This window comes from Condylostylus longicornis, unplaced genomic scaffold (assembly GCF_029603195.1).
Source record: "Condylostylus longicornis isolate FDR11 unplaced genomic scaffold, ASM2960319v2 ptg000044l, whole genome shotgun sequence".
Taxonomy (NCBI): domain Eukaryota; kingdom Metazoa; phylum Arthropoda; class Insecta; order Diptera; family Dolichopodidae; genus Condylostylus; species Condylostylus longicornis.
In genome coordinates this window covers 1278001-1300077 of record NW_026578013.1, presented here as the reverse complement: position 1 = coordinate 1300077, position 22077 = coordinate 1278001, and the positions used below count along the sequence as shown (strand labels likewise).

The 22077-nt window shown below is 23.3% G+C and overlaps 1 protein-coding gene across 2 annotated transcripts; it reads right to left on the bottom strand.

The window, feature by feature from the left end:
* Positions 1-1150: 1150 nt before the first annotated feature.
* Positions 1151-21492, bottom strand: LOC129610211 (leucine-rich repeat-containing G-protein coupled receptor 4). 2 transcript variants are annotated; one of them, XM_055522674.1, is made up of 5 exons: positions 21100-21492; positions 2811-3825; positions 2533-2731; positions 2053-2469; positions 1151-1836 (listed from the first exon to the last, which is right to left on the bottom strand). In XM_055522674.1, the coding sequence occupies exons 1-5, from the start codon at positions 21399-21401 to the stop codon at positions 1508-1510; spliced, it is 2262 nt and encodes a 753-aa protein (XP_055378649.1). In that variant the 5' UTR covers positions 21402-21492; the 3' UTR covers positions 1151-1507. The 2 variants fall into 2 exon arrangements, with proteins under 2 accessions (XP_055378649.1, XP_055378650.1); XM_055522675.1 differs by having other exon boundaries at positions 1759-1883.
* Between the last annotated feature and the right edge of the window lie 585 nt (positions 21493-22077).

Sequence of the window (22077 nt, the reverse complement as noted above, 5' to 3'; positions counted from 1 at the left end):
ACCAATGCAAAATAATTCAAATAATTTTAAATATACTTTAAATAATTTCATATATAAATTTTACTTGAAAGTGATTTTAAAAATTAGTTTCTATTTATCTATAAAGTAAATTATTTTTTAAAGTAATGTGACAATATATAATATTTTTTACTGAATTTTAAAGTTTTACATTACGAATTAAGTTCTTCTTTCAAGATTTCTTTATGCATTTTAATGGACAAAAATTTTTAAAATTGGCATTGTTTATTTTAAAAATTTACCAATATAACATTATTATTATCTTTTTTTGCTTTTCTATTTTAAATTAGTCGTTATAGATATTAATTTTCTTATTCAGTAGACAAATTTCTTATCATATTTTTGTAATAAAATTAAAATTAAATTTTCAGTAATATTTTGAATTAGATTTTTCAAAAATATAGCTTAATTCAAAATTTATATTCTAATTAATACGATTCAACAAGATGAAATCAAATTGAAAAGCAAATAAAATGTAAGAAAGTAATGACTTATTGTATAGCTTTATAAATATTCCAAAAATATTATATATTCAAATTGAAATAATAATCAATAAATAAAATTTAATTTTAATTTTTTAAAATTTATGCCCGCAAGCTTGTTATATTGTTATAAATTATTGACAAATTTTATTCCAAATGAAAATTACATTACAAGTATTTTATTTAAATATATTTTGAATTTTTAATTTATAGTTTTCTTTTTTGGAAAAACCCTAATTGACTTGATTTTGCAAATTAAATCACTCAATAATCAAAATTGAATAACAGTATTTTATTGATTTTGCAATGATTTAAAATTTTATTAAATTTCATTATCAAATCCTTTATTAATTTGTATACAAGCATAATTTCTATTCTAATTCAAGTTCAGATGAGCAACTTAATTACAACATATATATGCATCTTTAGAATATACACATATATGTATATATATATTGTAATTTTAAATCATTACTTCACTTTCCACTAATATTAACGTATTAATATATTATAGAAATTAATAGATTCTTATTACTTCAATTTGAATTAATATTTTTTTCAATATAACATTTTCGCTTACTGTCCTAATAACTATATATTATGAAAGTGCAAAATTACTATATTAATACAATTTTATATAATATTTTTTATTTACAGATAAAATTTTCTTTTAAATTCTAAATAATTTAAATTTTAATCATTCTTAAACGAGTAACACATTTACAAAATATTAAACATTATTATAAAATAAATTCTATTCGTATTATTATTAATTTTATTTTTAATAAATTTAAAATAAAATTCTTAAATTTAGAAAACCTAAAAAGAAATATACACATATACTTATTACATTACATTTATATAATTATTTGTTTTCATTAATTTTTAAATGATAATAAATTAAAGCGATTACTTTCAAAAAATAAAACAAAATTATAATAATAATAATAATAATTATTAAAGTAAAATATTATAATATTAAAAAAAAAATATGTATATATAAAATTCTAAGCAGCTTCAGGCGGTTTTTCTGGTGCTAAATTCATTATCTCCTGTCGATGTAAAACTAATGGAACAAATTTCTCATGTACATAATTATCTTCGTTCTCTGAAGAATGACGTATTAATTCATCTTCTTCATCATGTGTCATATCAATTTCTGATGGTTCTTCTGGTAACCTATAATCACCATTTCTTTCAATTGGAACTATTTTAATTTCGGGAGATTCATTTGAATTATCTAATTGATGTTCAGATTGTTGTTCAGATTCAATAGAAATATTTTCAGAAGAATTATCCAAAAATTTTGTAATATTGTTATTATTATGAGAATCTCCTAAAAAAATAAAAGAAAAAATTTTAAAAATATAAAATTTTATATATCTATATACATTATACATTTCAAATAATATTTTAAAGTTTGCAGCATTAAGAAGTGCACAAAAAATATATAAAATTTTATATTTTTATTTAATTATATAAATATAGATTAATATTATTAAAACAAATAATTTTAAAAATTCATTTTTTTTTCTTAAATAAAACAACGTACCGTTTTGGATGAATACAGGACCAATAGTAGTTTCAACAACATGTTCCGTTAAATTTAATGAATTAATTAAACCAATTGAGGCACTGTTATTATTAATTGTTTTCATTACAGATGTTGTAGGTAATATCGTTGTTGTCGTTGTAGTTGTCGTACTGCTCGTTGACGTCGGTAAAATTCTCAATGTTTGTTCTTTAATTGGTAATGGTAATTTAATTATAACTGGAGCAATTGTTGGTAAAAATTCACTTCTAATAACTGTTAATTTAGGAGCAGGATGTGCAACCAATATATATGGTTCATCGGTACAAATTTCTTCATTCGGCTCATAACAATATTTACCACGTATTCTTGCACCTTGACTATCCATTACAGGACACAGTTCTGCAACTTTTTCAATATCACACATAAAAGGATTATCTAAAAAAAAAAAAAAATTTTTTTATAAATATTTAAATAAATTTTTAAATATTTTTTATATACCTTCTAACCATATTTCTAATTTACCAAGAACACCATGGTTAGAACATCTTGTTTTTGACACTAAATCTGGTGATACCGAAATAATTTGATTGTGTGTAAAATTAGCTTGGCATAATGTTGGTAAACCATGAAAATCTTTATCTAAACTTGTTATATTATTGAATTGAACCTTCAAATATTTAAGAGATGGAAGTGATGTCTACAAATAAAATGTAAAAATTATTGTATGAAAAATTTATATATGTATATATAGAATAGAAATTATGAACAATTCATACCGTTGATGTTTCTTCCAAAGTTAATAATTGATTATTTGATAGATCCAAAACTTCTAAACTTTCCAAACCAATAAAATCATCAGATGAAATACGTTCAATTTGATTATATGCTAAATTTAAAATTTTCATTTTATTGAGTCCAATTAATGCTCCATCAAGTGATTTTAATAAATTATTATTTAAATAAAATTCCATTAGAAAAGAAATCGGTTCAATTAAATTTTCTCGTGAACCAGTTAATTTTCTTATACGATTATATGAAATATCAAATATTTTTAAAACATGTAATCCTCGAATTTCTTCCATTGAAAATTCTTCAATCAAATTAAATGAAAAATTTGCTGTTTTTAATCTTACCATCGGTAATAAACTTCGATTTAATGATTTAATATTATTTATTGAAAAATCAACTTCAATCATTATTTCAGCCTCTGAGAATTCATCTTCAGCTAAATATTTTATACGATTATTAACAGCATTAACAGTTGATAATTTTTTATTAGTTTTTAAATTTCTATTCAATGATTCCAAATGATTATTGTCCAAATAAACTCGATCTAAATTAACATATTCTTTTAATTCTTCTGGTAAACTTTTTAATTTATTATTTTTTGCCAATAATAATTTTAAATTTGGTGATGGTGGTAATTCTCCATCCAGTGTTGTTAAATTATTTTCATTTATAAAAAGATGCTCTAAATTTAAGAGTCCCTGTAGTGATCCATTTAATGTTGAAATATTATTTATACCCAAATGTAAAGTAACAAGTCCTTTTGGTAAAGAATTTTTATCAATACGTGTTATATTGTTACTAACCAAAAATAGATATTTTGTCAATGGTACACCCTTTAAATCATCACGATTGACAGATCGTATTTGACCTTTACCTAAATCAAGTGTTGAAACTTTTGGTAAATGATTGAGAACATGTTTTGGTATCTCTTCCAAATAATTTTCACCAAAACTTAAAAACTCCACACTTGATAAACCTCGAAATGGTAATTCTGGTATAGTCCTAAAATTCAAAAGGTAAAAAAAAATTATAGAAAATTCAAAGAATAATAAAATTTTTATTTTAGGCTGAAATGCAATATATGTAGGTATCGCGAGATTTATTTGTTTAAAAATTTTGTAAATAAAACAATAAAAAATTTTATATAAAAGTTTTTGTAAAAATTAAAATGGTGTTTGCACAATAGAAACTTTCACATTTAAATTTAAAGTTTTGAATTCTGATTTTTTGCCATACTAAAGAATAAAATTTTACTCTCGATAGTTTTTTTATTCAAGAATTAACAATCAACGTGTAAAGCTGAGAAGATGATAAAAAAACAATTTCTTTAATATAAATAAAGTATCTGGAAAAATTAAACAAGAAATAGGGCAATAAGAAAATTAATTTCAAAGTTATTTTAATCTTTTACTGCAAAACTTTTGTCAGATTTACAAGAGTACCTTTAGTATTACTGGGATTGCTAAAAATCATTCATCATAATATTTTAATTAAAATGGGTTCAAATGTGTGCTATTCAAAACAGGAGTTTCAATGTTTTGCCTTTAGACTTGTCATAATATAACAATCAGAATAATTGTTTAAATTGCATACTTTAGGGAGACTAATACTAAATGTTCGGAAACCTTAATTGTCTGTTATTATGACTCGATTGCTTGAACTAAATGTTTAATATTACCAATTGGAACTGGTTTAAGTTTTACATTAGTTTCGAAAGCCAATTAAAAACAATTTATTATTTAAAAAAAATATAAAGAAATTTTAAAATACAACCGTTGGGGGCAATAAAAACTTTTAATATGTCAATGTATGTATGTACTTGTTTGCCTCTTTTGCTTTTGTACACAACCCATTTCCCGCTATTTTTCGCATTGTTATTCCTTTTTCCGAGAACAGATAAGAATTAATAATTTAAAATTTATGTAGCATAGATAGATTATCACTCAATAATTTGGCGAATAATTTCATGTATACATAATGTACCCATATATATATCTACATAAACATATAAAACATTTATATATATAATAATTATAATGAAAGTTCAAAAAATAAGGTTGTTTACACACAAATTTTGTAACTAGGTCTTTTTTTTAATTATTTTTTATTTTTTTTTTTTTTGTATTTTGTTTTTATTATTTCTTAAAGTTAATAGTCATTTAAAATAAATGTGATGATGACGTTTTTAAAAAAAATTATAACATATACACAAATATTATGAGACCCACACATATGCAAAATTAAATAAAATTATTCAGTTATAATTGAGTTATAATAAAAAAAAATTAAATAAAAAATTGATTTTAATCAAAATATAATTGCTCCTCTTTTACTGTCTATACAAATATACATATATATGCATATATGTATACAAATATATATATTTTGCGTAAATATATAATATTTTAATTGAAAACATAAAAATTAACTAACTGGCGCCGATCGTAAAATTTTTAATTACTAATTTTAATATTTTTTTAATCTGTCGAACAGTGTTTTTTCCACAAATATAAGTATATGTATGTAATGATAAGTACACATGAATCTACATACGTACTTGAATATGAATATGTATATGTCGGTATATATATGTATACATATGATGTATGATTATTGAAAAATGTTACATTATTGAAAAAAAAAAACAAATTGTCTTACAATAACAGTATAAACAATAAACAGTACGGTATTTAATTTTAAAAATTTTAATATTACTTGTTCATACATGTATACATACATATATACAAGCATACGTGTTCATGATTTTGTATATAATGTATATATATTTTATTTGTTTGTTTTTTAATTTGTTATTATTGTGTGATGTCAAAACATGTGAGCGAAATGCTATAAATTAACAAAAGTCAGAAAAGTGGCTCGAGTCTTATCACATAAAATACTTCAAAAATTGACATAAACATAGCTTTATGTTTATTTTTATATGAATATATGTCACACATATTTAAACACACATGTATTTGATACATATTGTTATACATTTAGCACCCGCGCAAAAATTTACTAATATTGACTTAAAAGATTTTGAAATTCATCTCGGCTAAGCCGAAAATCAATAGCTTTTATATTAACAATAGTAAAAAACTATATTTTTTGTTATTCTTATACATATGCATTTTTTTAGTACTTTTCCAAAAAATTTTTGAAAAAAAGTGCTTATTAGTTTTATTCTGTCCGTCCGTCTGTGGACATGTTTACAAAACTTCTACAACCTTGGAGATAGAAAGCTGAAATTTTATATGTACATAGATGTTTACTATAGAAACTTATTTCCAAAGAAGAAAATTTTTAAACCATAAAAACGACATTTTTCAACTATTTATTGCAGTGAAAGCATAAGCATTTTTTGAATTTTGCAAAAGTTGAAATATAGTGGCTGGCTTCTTCTATCGCAGGATACCATATGTGAGCTTTAAAAAAACAAAATGGCCGTTAAAATATATCGTTATCTGAAATTAGTTTTTTCCAAGTTTTTGATATTGTTTTTCTTGTAGACCCCATATTGTGAAAATGTGAAATTTTAACAGCTTTAAGACACTAATAATTAGTTTATTTCGTTAGACGAAGATTTTTTCCATCTCCCCTCCGCCTTGAGTTATCGCCTCCCGAAATTTGCAAAATTTGAAATTTTCGCGGCTTATATTTCGGAAATACCATCTTCAAAATTTGTTTTCAAAGCGATAATAGTGTTTTTTATAGAAGAACGGTTTTAAATTAGCCTTCTAAAAATAATCTTCGCGAGAAAAAGTAAGGTGAGTTCCGCAAGACCATTAATTCACGAAACTTTTCACACAATAATAGTTAAACTGATTGTTGTATGATACTCGTATGTCGCAGTGTTGTGGTTCGCTTAAATGTTGTCACAACAAAATAATGAAGCCATTATTAATCAAGTGATTGTAAATTAATTTAATATTAGTTTTTTTCATTCTCGACATACGCCAGTATTATTTTCGATGTGCAAAGAAATTAAAAAAAAAAAAAGAATTTTATTTTGAAAATATTTTAATGAACCGAAAATGTTACCAACGGTATTTTATTTTTATTAAAAAATTTAATTCTGAATTTAGAACAAAAATATTAAAAATAAAATGCATATTTCTAAAAATAGAATATAAAATTTTATTGTATTTTGAGAGGAAAAATAAAATCTTGAAATATAAATTGAAACAAAAAATTTATAACAGTTTCTAAATGTGTATATGTCATGGGCACTAACGTATGTAATTATGAAGTTATATGCAGTCAATACATACAAACGAATTTACATAATTTGAGATTAAAGAATACATCCTGACGTACATTTTAAGTTAGGTACTACTGAAACAAGTTCATAAAATTATCTTTAACAGAATTAGTTGAAATGTTAATATGCACATACAAGTATACACAATATATTTGATTAAATAAATAAAAATTCATATACATATGTATAAATATATATAGGATCACTTAAACTGTATGCACTAAACAATATACACAGAAATATGGTAAAAAATAATTACGAGTATAATCATTTCCCGAGGTTGTAATTACTCAGTAAGTATAGATTTCTAAATATCAATTGAACAAGATTACTTGTAAATAGTAAATATATTTACTTGTATAGATAAATTTTGGAAATTATATGTGAAAGAGAGTCTATTATAATTGTTTTCATCCTGTGCAGTATTTAAGTATATGTACTTATATACTACGTGTATCTAAAAGTCTCTTACTAATAACCTGGGTCTGTGAAAGCAAGGGCTAAACTAAGGTAATATATCAATAAGAGTGAAACAAGTGAGTTACATTTTTAAGTTTACCACCGTTTAACTCATTAATTTTACGATATTGTTATTGTTCTTTAACTGATAGTTGATATCAAGCTTTCAAGTAAACGAAAAGAGAAATTTTTTACCGTTTTAAGTTAAATTTATAAATTAGATATAAAGGAAAGCCAAACTCTCCTTCGCACATAATTATAAATTAGATTGTCGATAATTAATTTCACTGTTTCCTAATAATACCCAATATCGTAAATTTACTTAAATTCAAAAAACCCACATATAACTGTCATCAAATTTCCAGCAAAAAATATTGTAAATAATATTAGTTAGTATAATAGATTAACGTCTACTTATATAACTTTTGCATAGATGAGAACACAATCTAGAATTCTCACTAAAATTTTATTAGTTTTGACCTTAACTTTCACATTCAACTAATTCAAAATAAAAACTTAAAAATATCTACAAAATTCTTTGTATGTATTTTTTATGTTCCATATGATTTTACTTGTGAAAAAAAAAACAATTACTCTCTGTGCTGATAAATTTTTAGTACTGCTGGACTTTCTGATTAGCGGAATATTTTTTTTCTAGATTTTATGTTGTTTTTTTCTTCAGCATTCGTCTTTTGGTTTTATCATCAAAAAGTGTTTTCATTTTGTAGAAGTTCAATTAACCTGATAAGGATTTTTTTTATATACTTAAGAATATATGATGGTAAAAACTATCAAAACGCAAATATTTTCCTTGTTAAAAGTACGTAGAAAATATTTTATCCAATTTGTACTTTTGAACACTGTTCACTCTTGAATTTTTTAATGGGCTTAATGAGTACAAATATAAAGCCAATTTAAATGCGCACGTAATTCATCGAACCTTTTGATTAATTACAGACCTTTTTTAAAATTTGGAATTATGTATTATGATACCTCAATCTAACATACTAATTTGAACCTTAAAAATATACAATTTATTAAATTGGATGTCTGAAATGCATTTATTAGTAATTAACTTTTTAAAACCATAAAGGCCTGCTTCTATCAGATTGAAATTAAATAAGGTTTTAGAAAAGTATAGCCAAAAAGTAAGAATTTAACAATAGGCAAGATTTTTAATGCATACCCATCTCGGAAAAAAAAATCAAAATTTCTCTTAGTACCCAAAAGATGTTGCTGCACTAAAACAGCCGTAAAACATACCAAGCTTATATCAGCATATGTAACATGTAAAATGATAACGAAGGCTAAAACTAGACTTGTGTCACGCAGCAAATCTGATATCTTTCCAAAAGGGTGGATATCGGCGCCGTATTAAGGGCCTAGTGGACATTGTTTGATTGGCGAACATGATAAAAGAATGGACCGACTCACTAACAATCTCTGTAGAACGACTGTGACGAATAGGAGGAGAAAACGGTGAACAGTATCCTATGCTCGTTTTTTTTAGCTAGTTAGTAAAAAACTACTCATCTGTTCAAAAATTTTGTGAAAAGCATTTAATTTTTATTTTCATTAAGAAATTGTTTATATTCATATAAAGGTTTTGAAGAATCAAAAATTTTATTTCATTTGAAAAATAAAATTTTTTATTCGAGAAATGGTTTGAAATTAATTTGAAAAAACCAAAAATTAAATCTCATCATTTATATAGTTTCTTATCATATTAATTTCATTTTAATCAATTTTACATTCCTATAAGTAATAATAATATTATTTTAATTTCCATAGAATCGTAATTTAATCATGGAAATTACAGCAAGAAAACAAATATATATATATATATATATATATATATATATATGTATATAATAAATTTAAATACGTCACAATTTTAATATCATAACAATTTTTTCGCTATAAAATTTCAACAAAAAAAAAATAAATGAATGAATAAACGGGGTAATTGCTATAATTATTTTAATTTTGATAAGAAATAATACACATTCACATATGTACATATATATATTCAAAAATATGAATACATATTCTCATATATGAATAAAGTTGGGTTTGTAAAGTAGCAATTTTCTCTTCAACAAGTGAAAATACTGCTTTTAAGTAATAATTATTAAAACTTTATTGAAATTACTTTCTTTCATAAAAAATATTTTGAAAATTGCATACACTTAGTATGATGAAAAAAAAAATTGTAAAATACGCTAACATAATGCTCGAATTCAAGGATTAGCTGCGTAAGTTAAGAACAATAATTATATCTTTCGATGGTATGGCATTCAATGTTAGTTTTCTGCATTAAGAGAAATTTTAAAAGGGCTTGTAATTTCTGAATTATAAGGTATCGAAAATTCAAATATTACAAATTTCGAAAGATGATACCCTGAGAGGGCGTAGAGGTGGAAAAAATTTTCTTCTAACAAAATAAACTATGTACTTATTGATATCTAATAATATCTGATGCTAAGATTTCAGACTTCTACTACTTATTGTCGATATCAAAACTAAAACGAAAAGCTGTATAAAGAAAAAACGGATTTTAGATAACGGTTAATTTTACCGTTATAATTAAAAATTTTCTTCTACGGAAATAAGTTTTTAGTAAAAATCTTGCATACATATAAAATTTCAGCTTCATATTCAAGGGAGTAGAGATTTTTTTAAACATGTCCACGGACGGACGGGCAAACAGAATAAAACTAATACAATTTTTGTCAAAAATTTTTTAGTTTCATTCTGTCACTAAAAATAGAATGCAACTAAAAGCACTTAAAACAGTTTTCAATACATACCATTAATATGCCTAAAATCAAATATACATATAATACATACATATATATATATATTTGTATCTATACATTACGTATTGTATTTATTATTTCACCTATAATATGAAAGGATCATAATAAAAACTGAAAGTGCCATCTTAAATATTAAAAAATTTTCCAATAGTTTAATATTTAAATAAGTACACTCAAACTATATACACACATATATAATTTATAGCCACGTATATGTATGTATGTAATGTCATTAATTGTGATATCGTAGAAATATATTCAGTGTATAAAAAGTAAAATCATATTTTTTACATGCATATATTTTTAGCATATAACATGCATAGATGTATATTATGTATGTACGTATATAATACTGATGATGTGATAAATATTGATATAATATGCAAGTATAGTATGTAAAAAAAGATTTTTCCTCAGTTTTTTATAGTTGACTTCTTCTATATTAAACTGAACTTGATCAAATATCTTATATTAGCTATATATACATACACATATGCATAGTTTTAAATATTTACAAATATGTATAAATTATATTGTTTTCTTAAATATTACATTCTTAATAAAATTATCGCACGACCCCTAGGAACCTTTAGCCTTTTTGGATACAATTAAAATGAAGAAAAAAGAAATAAAACACAATAAAATATCTTGTAGTAGAACGTAATGTGTAATATTTGTGTGTATATAAAATAACCATAATTAATACATCACTTTGTATATATATACTATATATTGTAAGTACATATTATATATACATACCAAGTATTGTATACGCATCATCAATTCATAAATTGATTTTTATTTAATTTGATTTGAAAAATTTTCATTTTTCATTCACAGTAAATGATTTTACTATCTGTATAATATTTGTACATTATAGTACATATACAGGGTGATTCAGTAATCAGTGATATAACATATACCATCATTTAGGTTCAGAACTAAGTGTAAAATCTCAGCAGTTTCTAAGCGACAGGAATTTTAAAGAATTTTTATGCAATTTCTAGTTGCCCAAGTTTTTTTGTTATAACTTCTCTTCCAAAAAGATAGAAGCTTAAAATAAACAGGTTTTTAAAGTGCTAGTATAAAGCTTGAAAGCAACATATTACTTGATGTTTTATTTTATATACTTCCGGAATACCAAGCATTCGAACTTTTGAAAAATCAAATTTATTCGTTTCATTTTTTTTACAGAGTTTCGACTACTTTCTCCCCTATATATAATTGCATATATTAACATTACAGAGTGTTCGGAAATATTTTCAAATATAAATATCATTATTAAACGAAAGCAACGTTAATTAATAAAATTAACATACTATGTATTCAATTTTAGAGCCTCTCTTCTCATATATATATATATGTGTTTTAATATACCGTAACATACACAATATTGTCTTTTATGCTTTATACATATATACATACATAATATAATCTTAGCAATGAATTTTTAACGTTGAAATAAAAGTCAGAACAGGCGAATTCATATGAACTTACTTCATGGCTCAACTCCGAGCCATGTTTCAGTTGAAAATCTTTGATGAAGTAGAAAAAACTTAAACTTTGTTTCAATTTTATTGACTTTCAAATGACTAAGTTAGTTATATTTTCTGGATTATTAAGAAAATATAAAGCAGTCGCTAATTTCCAGAAAGAACATTTTTAAAGACCATGTTAACTTGAAAAGGATAGCGGAAGAAAAAAAATGCGTCCAATTAATTTATGTTTTTCACGATTCATTCTATATAACACTACCTTGGTTGCACCATCAAGCCTCCAACACGCTGTACAAATTAATTATTGTGTAGAAATATGTTTATAAATTTATAATAACAAATATGAAAAAAATTGACCATTAATTTTAAAAATTATTTACTCTGTATCTGAGTTCTCTACCTATACGAGCAGTAAGTACATTATGTATAAAATATTTACGTACTTAGTGCATGATAGTATCAAAAAGAAAATCTCTAGAAAATTTTCAATTGGTCATTAAATTTCTTATGAAAATTACGTGACTACTAAATAAAGTTGTGGTTATACATACACTTATATATACATACATACGTCATAATGCTATACATAATATATGAGTATGTATTTATATTCTTGTATAGCAATAATTTTACATAAATTCTAAGTGCAAAATTTACATAAGCCTGAACCATGTGTTTAGGATCTCATTTTGGATTATTATGTAAAGTTTTCGAAAAGTATTTCAATATTTCTCCTAAATGTATGCAAAATTATATGGTAATAAGAATATTGTTTAGTATTACAATTTTCAAGATATACTAATTTATGTAGATAGTTTTCATTACTTAGACCTAAATCTATATAGAATTTTATCTAGATCTATATTAAAATTTTAATTTTTAAACAAAAATGTGATATTTATCTTCTTTAGGTAGACTTTTAGATAAACAGTAAAATTTCTTTAAAAGTACCTCTAAAACAATAATACACTATTTTTTTATTACGACAATAGGAGCCTGTTTAAAATAGACGGCTTGTGTTAAAAAACAAACAAATTTCACTAATCACACCATTTCATCTAGCTCAAATTATCACACATCAACGTAGTAAAATTAAAATGAAAATCAATTTTTTTTTCAAGACAACAATTTACTTTAATTTTAAATTTCCCGTCAGAAAGTGTTCTTGACTTTTATAATTCAATAATACTCCATTACGCAAGGCAGACATTACAACTCACAATATTTATTGTGTATTAGCAGTTTAATTTTACTGCACTTTGCAGTTTGAGGCATACCACCAACTTATTACAATTAGAGATGCAATGTTTCGCAATTTCGTATGCATACGTTTTTAATATTCGTTAAAATTTTGATAGGGTCGCCTTTCTAAATATATATCTAATGCCAGTTTAATCTTCTTAGCAATACCGTTTTAATAGCCCAATAACAAAGATCACGGATTAGTTTACATTTATATGATTCTCCTCAGTTAACATATTTGCAAAAGACTAATATTTACTTACGTAAATAAACAGAATGCATTAAGAAAAATACAATTAACTAGAATTACCGAATTTAGTATTTGTTCTCTTTTAGACCAAAATGAAGGAGTATTAAATTATTTATTTAAAAAACAAATTAAATAAAATTAGTGTTTTAACCTTTGCACTCCTTAACTTAAATTTAGATTGTCCCACAATAATATTTATCAATGTTATCAAATATATTGAAATAAATAAACCGAGAATAAAGCAGATTTTAATTAAAGGTATACAATATTAAAAATTAAAATTAAATAATCTTAAAAAACACAAAAAAAAACTGAATAATATTTAATAACAATGTTTGTTTGTTTTTAATGATAATTTGAATGTCTCAAGTTTATCAAAGTATTTATAGTAACAATAACAAGGTATGTGTAGTAAGTATATTTTGTTATTAAAACTAATAGTGTTTAAAGCAAATAAAAACAGAGGCTATTATAATTCCGTTAAAGTGCATTTATTAAACTGCTATATAACGGATTTAATCATTCATTTATCGAGAATTTATAAAACATTTATTCAACTACTAATTTATTATATCTATATGACTTCTCTCTGCTTATAATAAAATTACTGATTGGCACGTCCCGTTTAGCTTAAAATGCGATATGCTGTTGTATTGATACAATCAGAAAAACTTATGGTGTGAATAGCACATGGCTGATATATTCTGAATAATATGAAAAAATGCCTTCTAATTTATTTTTTATTATTTGTATGAGCGAATTTAACAAGAATTTCGCAAGATTATGAAAATTTTCTTTAAGCACTTATTTCAAAATTTGGCGAAATCTAGGAACTTCCTAATTAATAAAACTTTTTTTAACTAAAGAAAGTAAAATTCAAAAATGTAAAATGTTTTTGTTTGCTAGCCCCTAAAAAAAAGGGTGCATTCGGTCGTGGTAAAGGTCCAGTTGTTTGTTTCAGATTTTTTTGAAAAGCTCCATGGTTCGGCGTTCTGTAGGAATAAAATTTAAAGAAAATCTGATGTTTATTCTCGTCAAAATTGTCAAAAACGTAGAAAAGATCCAGTCACTGATGTTTGACACACCCCAAAGGTCGATCAATATCTCAAATGACTATAGTAGATAAAAATTCAAAACAAACTGCGACAGAAAGTTGATTTTTCATTTCCGCCCAAAATTTGGCTTGCGAAATTTAGTGACATAATATTCTATACCATACGGTCCGCAATAAGAAACGGTTTAAGTTTCAAAATTACCCCAACACTACCGGAACAAAAATACAACTAAAAGAAAATTAAGTTTTTATAAATTTTTTTTATGGTTTTTTTATATTATAACTAGTATTTACTTTGTTTTAGTTATATTTAGTCCTTTTTCACAGTTTTTATTACTCACGGCCGAATTTTTTTGTTTGTTTTCCCAAATTTTTTTTGTTTTTCTACAATAATCGCACCATAAGTTATGCTTTAAAACAAAATACAAATTTTCTTTTATTGCAATTAATTATACCGAAAAAACCCACAATATTTCAAATTGTTTAAGGAAACGTGCGTACATAAGAACAGTTCAATTACTTGGGTAACAAAATAGTTATTTTTGTTCTTTGTTTAAAATTCTTAGCCTGATTTAGACTACTGTTTTTATTATAATAGGTAATAATTTTTTTTGTTAACGGATTATAAAGGTATATGAAGATCTCCTTCCAAATGTGATACTTTATATACCTGAAAAACCTTTACTTACAATGCAATTGTATAAAGGTAGGCAACTTAAATGTGTAGTATAAAGATAATTTTAAATAGGGATAACGCACTGCGCGTGCTCAAACCTTTGAGGTTTGTGGCTCATAAATAAAATTGTAATTTTAAAATTAATTTAGTAAATAAATTTTTAAAATTTAAATTTATAAAATCGAATGCTCTTTCATCTGCGACCAATAACTAAGCTTAAAAGTGTTCTTAAATATCTGAAAATGATAATACCAAAACCAGAAATCTTCATAATAAATTATTTGTAATTGCTAAATCTTTAAAAGTCTACATCTCTAAACCAATAATTGTGAGCAATCTAGTTGTAGCAGTAAGCTCACGATTTAAACGTAGTTAGGCGTAGCTGGACGTGGTTGAACGAAATTGGTAAATGGAACTCTAATTTTCTATTGCAATATTATGTAACAACTAAGCTATAAATCTAAAAAAATATTAAGAATTTGAAGTTTATTTTCCATATCGAAATTCGAACCTTCGTAACAATTCCTGTCATCTAAATCTTCACAAAAGCTGCGTGTAGTAGTGAAACGAAGAACGAACTCTCACTATATTGAATTGGGTATTTTCAAATATCACTTTAACTATGTAATGTTTTGGGGCTAATGATTTGAAAAAAATTTACAATAGTTTGGTAAAATGTTTTCCTTTTTCCATCTTCAGATTAAATCACGTCTTTCGGTTTATAGGGGCCAAAAAAATAATTTTGACTCCAACAAAATTTCAATAAACAATTAAACTTTTCAAAATAGTATCAAATGTATAAATATAATAGGTCTAGGTACATATATATTTATACATTTACTACTGTACAACAAAATACATACATATATTTTGCTTCCGTATTTCTATAAAGAAATTTTAATTTATATGGGAATATCAAAAAGATCTTTGGCATATACAAAAATATTTTACACAACTTATTGAAATCTCAACTCTTATTTTTATGTACCAAAAAAAAAATTTACAAACTAGTTATTTACAGTTTCCAACTAATATTATTTAATGTTAACTGGTGTGATTTGCTTTGCCGGCACAATGTTCATAAAATTGAATTTGTTATTTAGAAATGATAAGATTTTGGATTTTATTTTTAAACGTTAAAAATAATTAAAGAATGAAATTAATAAAACACATACAATCAAAATACGATATTATATGAGTATTTGCTGATTAATTGTATTTGTCATTCAAAAATTTGAAGGAGTCGTCAGCTATATCCTATGTATATATGTATGCCATATTTATGTACGAATAACACAAAACTCAATGAAATTTTTAAAAAATTGTCCGCTTAATACAAAAATCTTATCTCTAAATATTTTTTAAATTTACGTTTTTTCTTTTTTTTATTCTTTGAATTTTTTATTCATTTTTAACACCATGACATTTTCTCTATCAAATCTTACGTGCATGTCTGATTTATTTTAAACCAAAAAATATAATTTGTCAGAAAATTTCAACTTTCAACTTGTGATTTATAACAGTTTACTTACATGTTGTTCTATGTATATATGATTTTAATAAGAAAAATTTGTGGATGTATGAATAATGTGCATTGAATTTAATAAAATTATTTAATTTGTTTTTTATGGAAAAACGTGTCAGCAATTAATTTTTAGAACGATGATAAAAATTTCTTTTTTAAATCTAATTATCTTCATAAATACATTTTTTTTTGTTTTGTGAAAAATATTTGTTGTATTTCCTCTGTTAATGAATTTAACAGACAATAAATACTTTGTTATATCTAGAATAATTTGTGATCTCTGAAGCACTTTCCTTTAATTTGACTATAGCTCATTAAATTCATTTTAAAATATTAAAAAACTGTGAGTATTCCAATTGAATTTTCAAATAAAATTAAAATTGTACTAAGTAATTAACTAAACACAATTACTTATACTTAATTATATGTTTTGTATTTAATTTTATTAGCCCATGTTTTCTGTTTTTATTATTTCTATCATTTTTTGAAACATTTTTATAACCTTATACTTAGCTAAATTCTTGGTATTTTTAATGACGTATACAAATAGTCAAATGAATCAATTTAATATTGTTTGCCATTAATTATTTTTTCTAAAAAAAAAAATATTTCCGTAAATAGCACTTTTCTGACTAGATTTTCTTACAGTGCATCAAAAAATTTATTTAATATGCTTTCATATTATAGGGTACCTCTTTTCACTTCCGTGAAATTTGGTTCTTTTCAATTACAAAATATCAAAAAAAAAAATTACTTAAATAATTTATAATTGAAATAAAATAATGCATAAGAAGTTTATGTTAAATTTTTTTTAAAAACAAGCCTTTATTATTTCAGGACAACAAAATCAGAAATATAATAATTGTATATAATAATTATAAAATTTAAATTAAATAAATCTAGCTGGAAAGATAAAATTAACATTAGTTATAATAGTGTTATCCTAATAATGATAGCCTTGACCTTAGTTTCTTATTATGTGCGTATGTTTGAGGAATTTAAAACAGATAAATAATTATATGAAAATTGCTACCGCACTTGAATTTAAAAAATAATCTTATAATATTATATACTTGTGTATTACATACATAATGTATGTATGTATTTATTCCTGATAAACCTATTTTTCACTGTATATACTCTGATAATAAGTGTACACAGACTAGATTTTATATGTATAAAATTCATAAATATTTTCAATTTTAATATTGTACAAAACAAATATAAATAATCTATAATTACTGCAGACATTTTTCATAAAAACCTTTCTTACACTTCAATATAATTTATACATTGTTAAAAGTATCTGTATTATTGTATAGAGGAGTCATAGCACAACTTGCATTCAAACACAAATACGTAAATTGTAAAAATTCATAAATATTTTATTCATTTTTTAAATCCTAAACCAATCGAAATAGTTAATAATAAAAATTTATTTGAAGTTAAGTAAAACTTGGTCCTTTGTTCGGCTGATATCGTAATTACGTGTAAAATAAACAATTCAGCTTATAACATTTTATTAATTACTGAATTGTGTAGCTATGTTTAATTGCAGCGACTCCAGTGCCACAAACGTCTATTTGAATAAATTATTCTTCGGTTTTAAAATTTTAAATTTTTATGTATAGCTACTGCAGCAATTAATTCATTTGTTATGTGAATATAATGAAAATAATAAATTATGAGAAACAAGCAAAGACTTAATTATTATTTATTTAATATTTATTTATTTATGTGTTTGTGGTCATAGTAAATTTCTTATTTACTCTTATCGTAATATAATTCGTCAAGAAATTTACAAGTGAAACACTAATTCCATTTTTATACCAAAGCCACCTATGGAGTTGAATAGTCACAAATATTCTTTAATTTCTCTTTGATCTAAGGTGAGATTTGACAGGTAAAAAAGATCTTGCCAATTTGAAAGTCATAATGGGTCATAATATGTTATTTACAGGGTATTAACTTAAATTATACGTTAAATTCAAATAGATTTCTGTGCATATTAAAATTTAATAAAACTTAAAATCACAAAAACTTCAAAAATTGGGCATTTACCAGAACGTAAATAAATATGTCATTTATTTTATTCATTAGTCAAATATGAATTGCTGAAGGGTAACATATTTTGCCTTTTGATTTCTTGGGAAAGATTTATTTAATTTTTAAGAAGTCGGCTTTTTAACTCTTTTTTTCCAATGTTTTCAGTACTAAAATAATCAAAAACACATTATATACATACTTATATATTATGTGAATTCTATTAAGTATTAATTATCCCTTTTATATTATCTTTTATAATAATAATAATAACATATTTTTTTATGTGAAAGTTCATTCTCTATATACTATAATTTATATATACATATAATATATGTACATATGTATAGATATGTATAAAAATGATTGATAAGAGTAGTTCATAAACAAAATTGATAAAGAAAAATTTGTTATTAATTTACAATTTACATACTAAATGTGAAATTATAATTCTATAAGAATAATATATGTGTGTATGTATATAATATACAAGTACAAAAATATTTTATATTATACATAGTAGTAACAGAGAAATTTATTACTTCTAGACAAGAACCATAAATTTTCCACTTTTTTTTAATTTTGAAATTTCAAATACATACATATATGTTGATGGATACTAATATGTATAAACTGTAATACATATATAAGTTTATGTAAATTTATTGTAAATTAATTTTTCATATTCAAATTTATATAAAAATATTTCAGCTAGAAACATTTAAATAATAAATAGTGTATTTATGTATAATTAACTTCATATATGTTTTTGTACATATATATTTTTGTATTTTGTACACTTTCAATATTAATGCAGATTTAAAATTCTGAATGAAAAGTAACATTAATTTATAAGAAAAATCTGTATTTTAACCATAATGAAAATTCATTATTATAATTTTAATTTTATTCTTTTTGTTATTTAAATTTAACCAGTTAAATAATCAAGCTCAACATATGGGATTTGCAGCAATAATGTAAACATTCAAGTATTCAGCAATACTGGCAATTCAGCATTTATCATTATAGTTATTATAATTTATTAATAAATAAATATTAATTGGTATAAAAAAAATAATAGAAATAAATCGAAATATATAATATTCGTAAGGAAATTCGGAACAAAACAGCATTTGAGTTGACTCGATTTGTCAACAACAGGAATTTTGACTGAAGTATCAAATTTGTTAAAAACTTTGAAAAACATAATATACCGATCGACTTCTTTTCCTTAAAAGATTAAATTTTAACTCTAACGTCAATCATAAATTAGACGTTATACTTATAATTATGTTTTGATCTCTAATTAGAATAAGTAGTCGAAATTTTTTACTTTTTCCAAATTGAAATGAATTTCCAAACAAAATTCATTTTAATCTTAATAATTAGGATTAAAAATTTTTTTATACAATATAATTTTAACATAACGTACTTATGCAGATTAGTTCATTTTTATTTCTGCAAAAAATAAGATTGGTACAGGCGAATTATTATGAATTGTGCTTTACAATGATAAAATTCATATTCATGCGTTTAAGAACTTTATACTTTACAGTTTATACCAGTATAAGTACCAGTATAATACCAAAATTAACGTAAATATTGCAGATTTCAATAACATTTGTAGAATTCAATATGAACAACAATTTATATTGTGTAATATTATTATTTTTATTATATTATGTAAAAATATTTTTATATTATATATAATAATTTTTCAATAAAATAGAGAAAAAACAAAGTTGAAGGTAATCATTTGAACTTGTACAAAGTTGCAAAGACAGTCTTAAATTTACTCATTAAATGATAAGCAAAATCAATGTATAAAATTAATTGGAAAAAAAAAACCGAATGAAATAAAATTTTAAAAGACGAAGATTAAAATATGAAAATTTTAATAAAAAAACAAAAATTAATTTTTAATTTCGATGGGTCTAAACAAATTAATTATGTGGAGAAATTTACAGATTTGGAGAAACTTACAAATTTAACAGAGGAATTAATTATGCAGAAATTTACAGATTTAACAAAAATTTGCTCAACAATTAAATATCAATTTGTCATATAAAATAAAATATTACAGATATAGTTTGAAAATCGTAATCATTTTATCTTATATCGTATATCGTAATTTTTGTTTAATCCTGTTGGGCTTTAAAAACTTATGATAATGCTAGGACTTTTCTTTCATAAATCCAATATATTGTTACGACATACATATGTATGTATAGTGAAAACTGATAGATTTATGTTTATAAACAAATGTTGCAAATAAATTTGGTTCATAAACATTGCTTAATAATCAGCAATATAATGAAATTCTTAGCGCTATTAAATTACTTCAAGTTTTAAATATTAAAACACTTTAAAAAAAAATATTATCTATTAATTAAACTATTCTATCATATATACTTATTACATATATATGTATATATATATTTTTCTTACCTTAGATTATTTGACATCAAACGTAATTTTTTTAAGTTTAAATTCATTTCAGTGAATGCTCTCATCTCAAGATCCTCTAAATTTGAATGTGATATTAATAAACTGATTGAATCATTTTTAGCAAATTTATTTGATAATGAATCAACAATTTGATTAAATGAATCAACTTTTTCACATGCCAATTCAATACCATGTGGTGGTAAATTACGATCAAGTGGTTGCATTGGTTCACAAGTACAAGGTGAAATTTCACGTCGTACCGCGCACGCTATACTAAATACCGTAAACATAAATGATGACATTTTGATAAAATTTTTCTTATTTTTTTTTTTGTTTCTTTTATTATAATTTTTTAAATTAATCAAAATAGTAGTAGAAAAAGAACTGCTTATTATATATATATATATACAATTTTTACTTTTTCTTTATTTTTTTTTTTAATTATTTTCTTAAGAAATATTCAAATTAAGCGTTTTATATGCGCGCTCAATTGCATACACGTACGTTTAATTCTTATAATCAAATCCATTAATACAATTTTCATAGTATACTTTTATGCATATGCATATATATACTCGTATATGCGAGCATATGTGTATATATTATGTGAATATTTATATATTATTGCCCGTGTATAGTTTATATATGTATATAAAATGTAATTGTATGTAAGGGATGATAGAAAACTATTTTTCGTTTTATTTGTTTGCTTTTTTTTTCCTTTATTATTACTTTATTATTCTTCTGCCTAATTTTTTTATTTGCTTAATTTAAAGAAATAACAACTGTAATTATTTCCAATTACTTCAATTAAAGTAAAATACAATCTTTTCTTTTATATTCTATAGCTTTTTATTTATTTCTTCTTATTTTTTTATTTATTATATTTGTGTTTTCTTATTTTTGTTTTTTAGATTTTCACCAACTCAGGCTGATAGAATTGAATCACAGGTATTTTACACACAAATTATAATATTT

Bases quoted from the DNA above. Each gene is read 5' to 3' on its own strand.
- LOC129610211 (XM_055522674.1), bottom strand. From the start codon at position 21,401: ATGTCATCATTTATGTTTACGGTATTTAGTATAGCGTGCGCGGTACGA. The intron at 2,732-2,810 runs GTATGAATTGTT...TTTTATTTGTAG, and splicing joins CTTTGGAAGAAACATCAACG to ACATCACTTCCATCTCTTAA. The intron at 1,837-2,052 runs GTACGTTGTTTT...TTATTTTTTTAG, and splicing joins TCCTGTATTCATCCAAAACG to GAGATTCTCATAATAATAAC.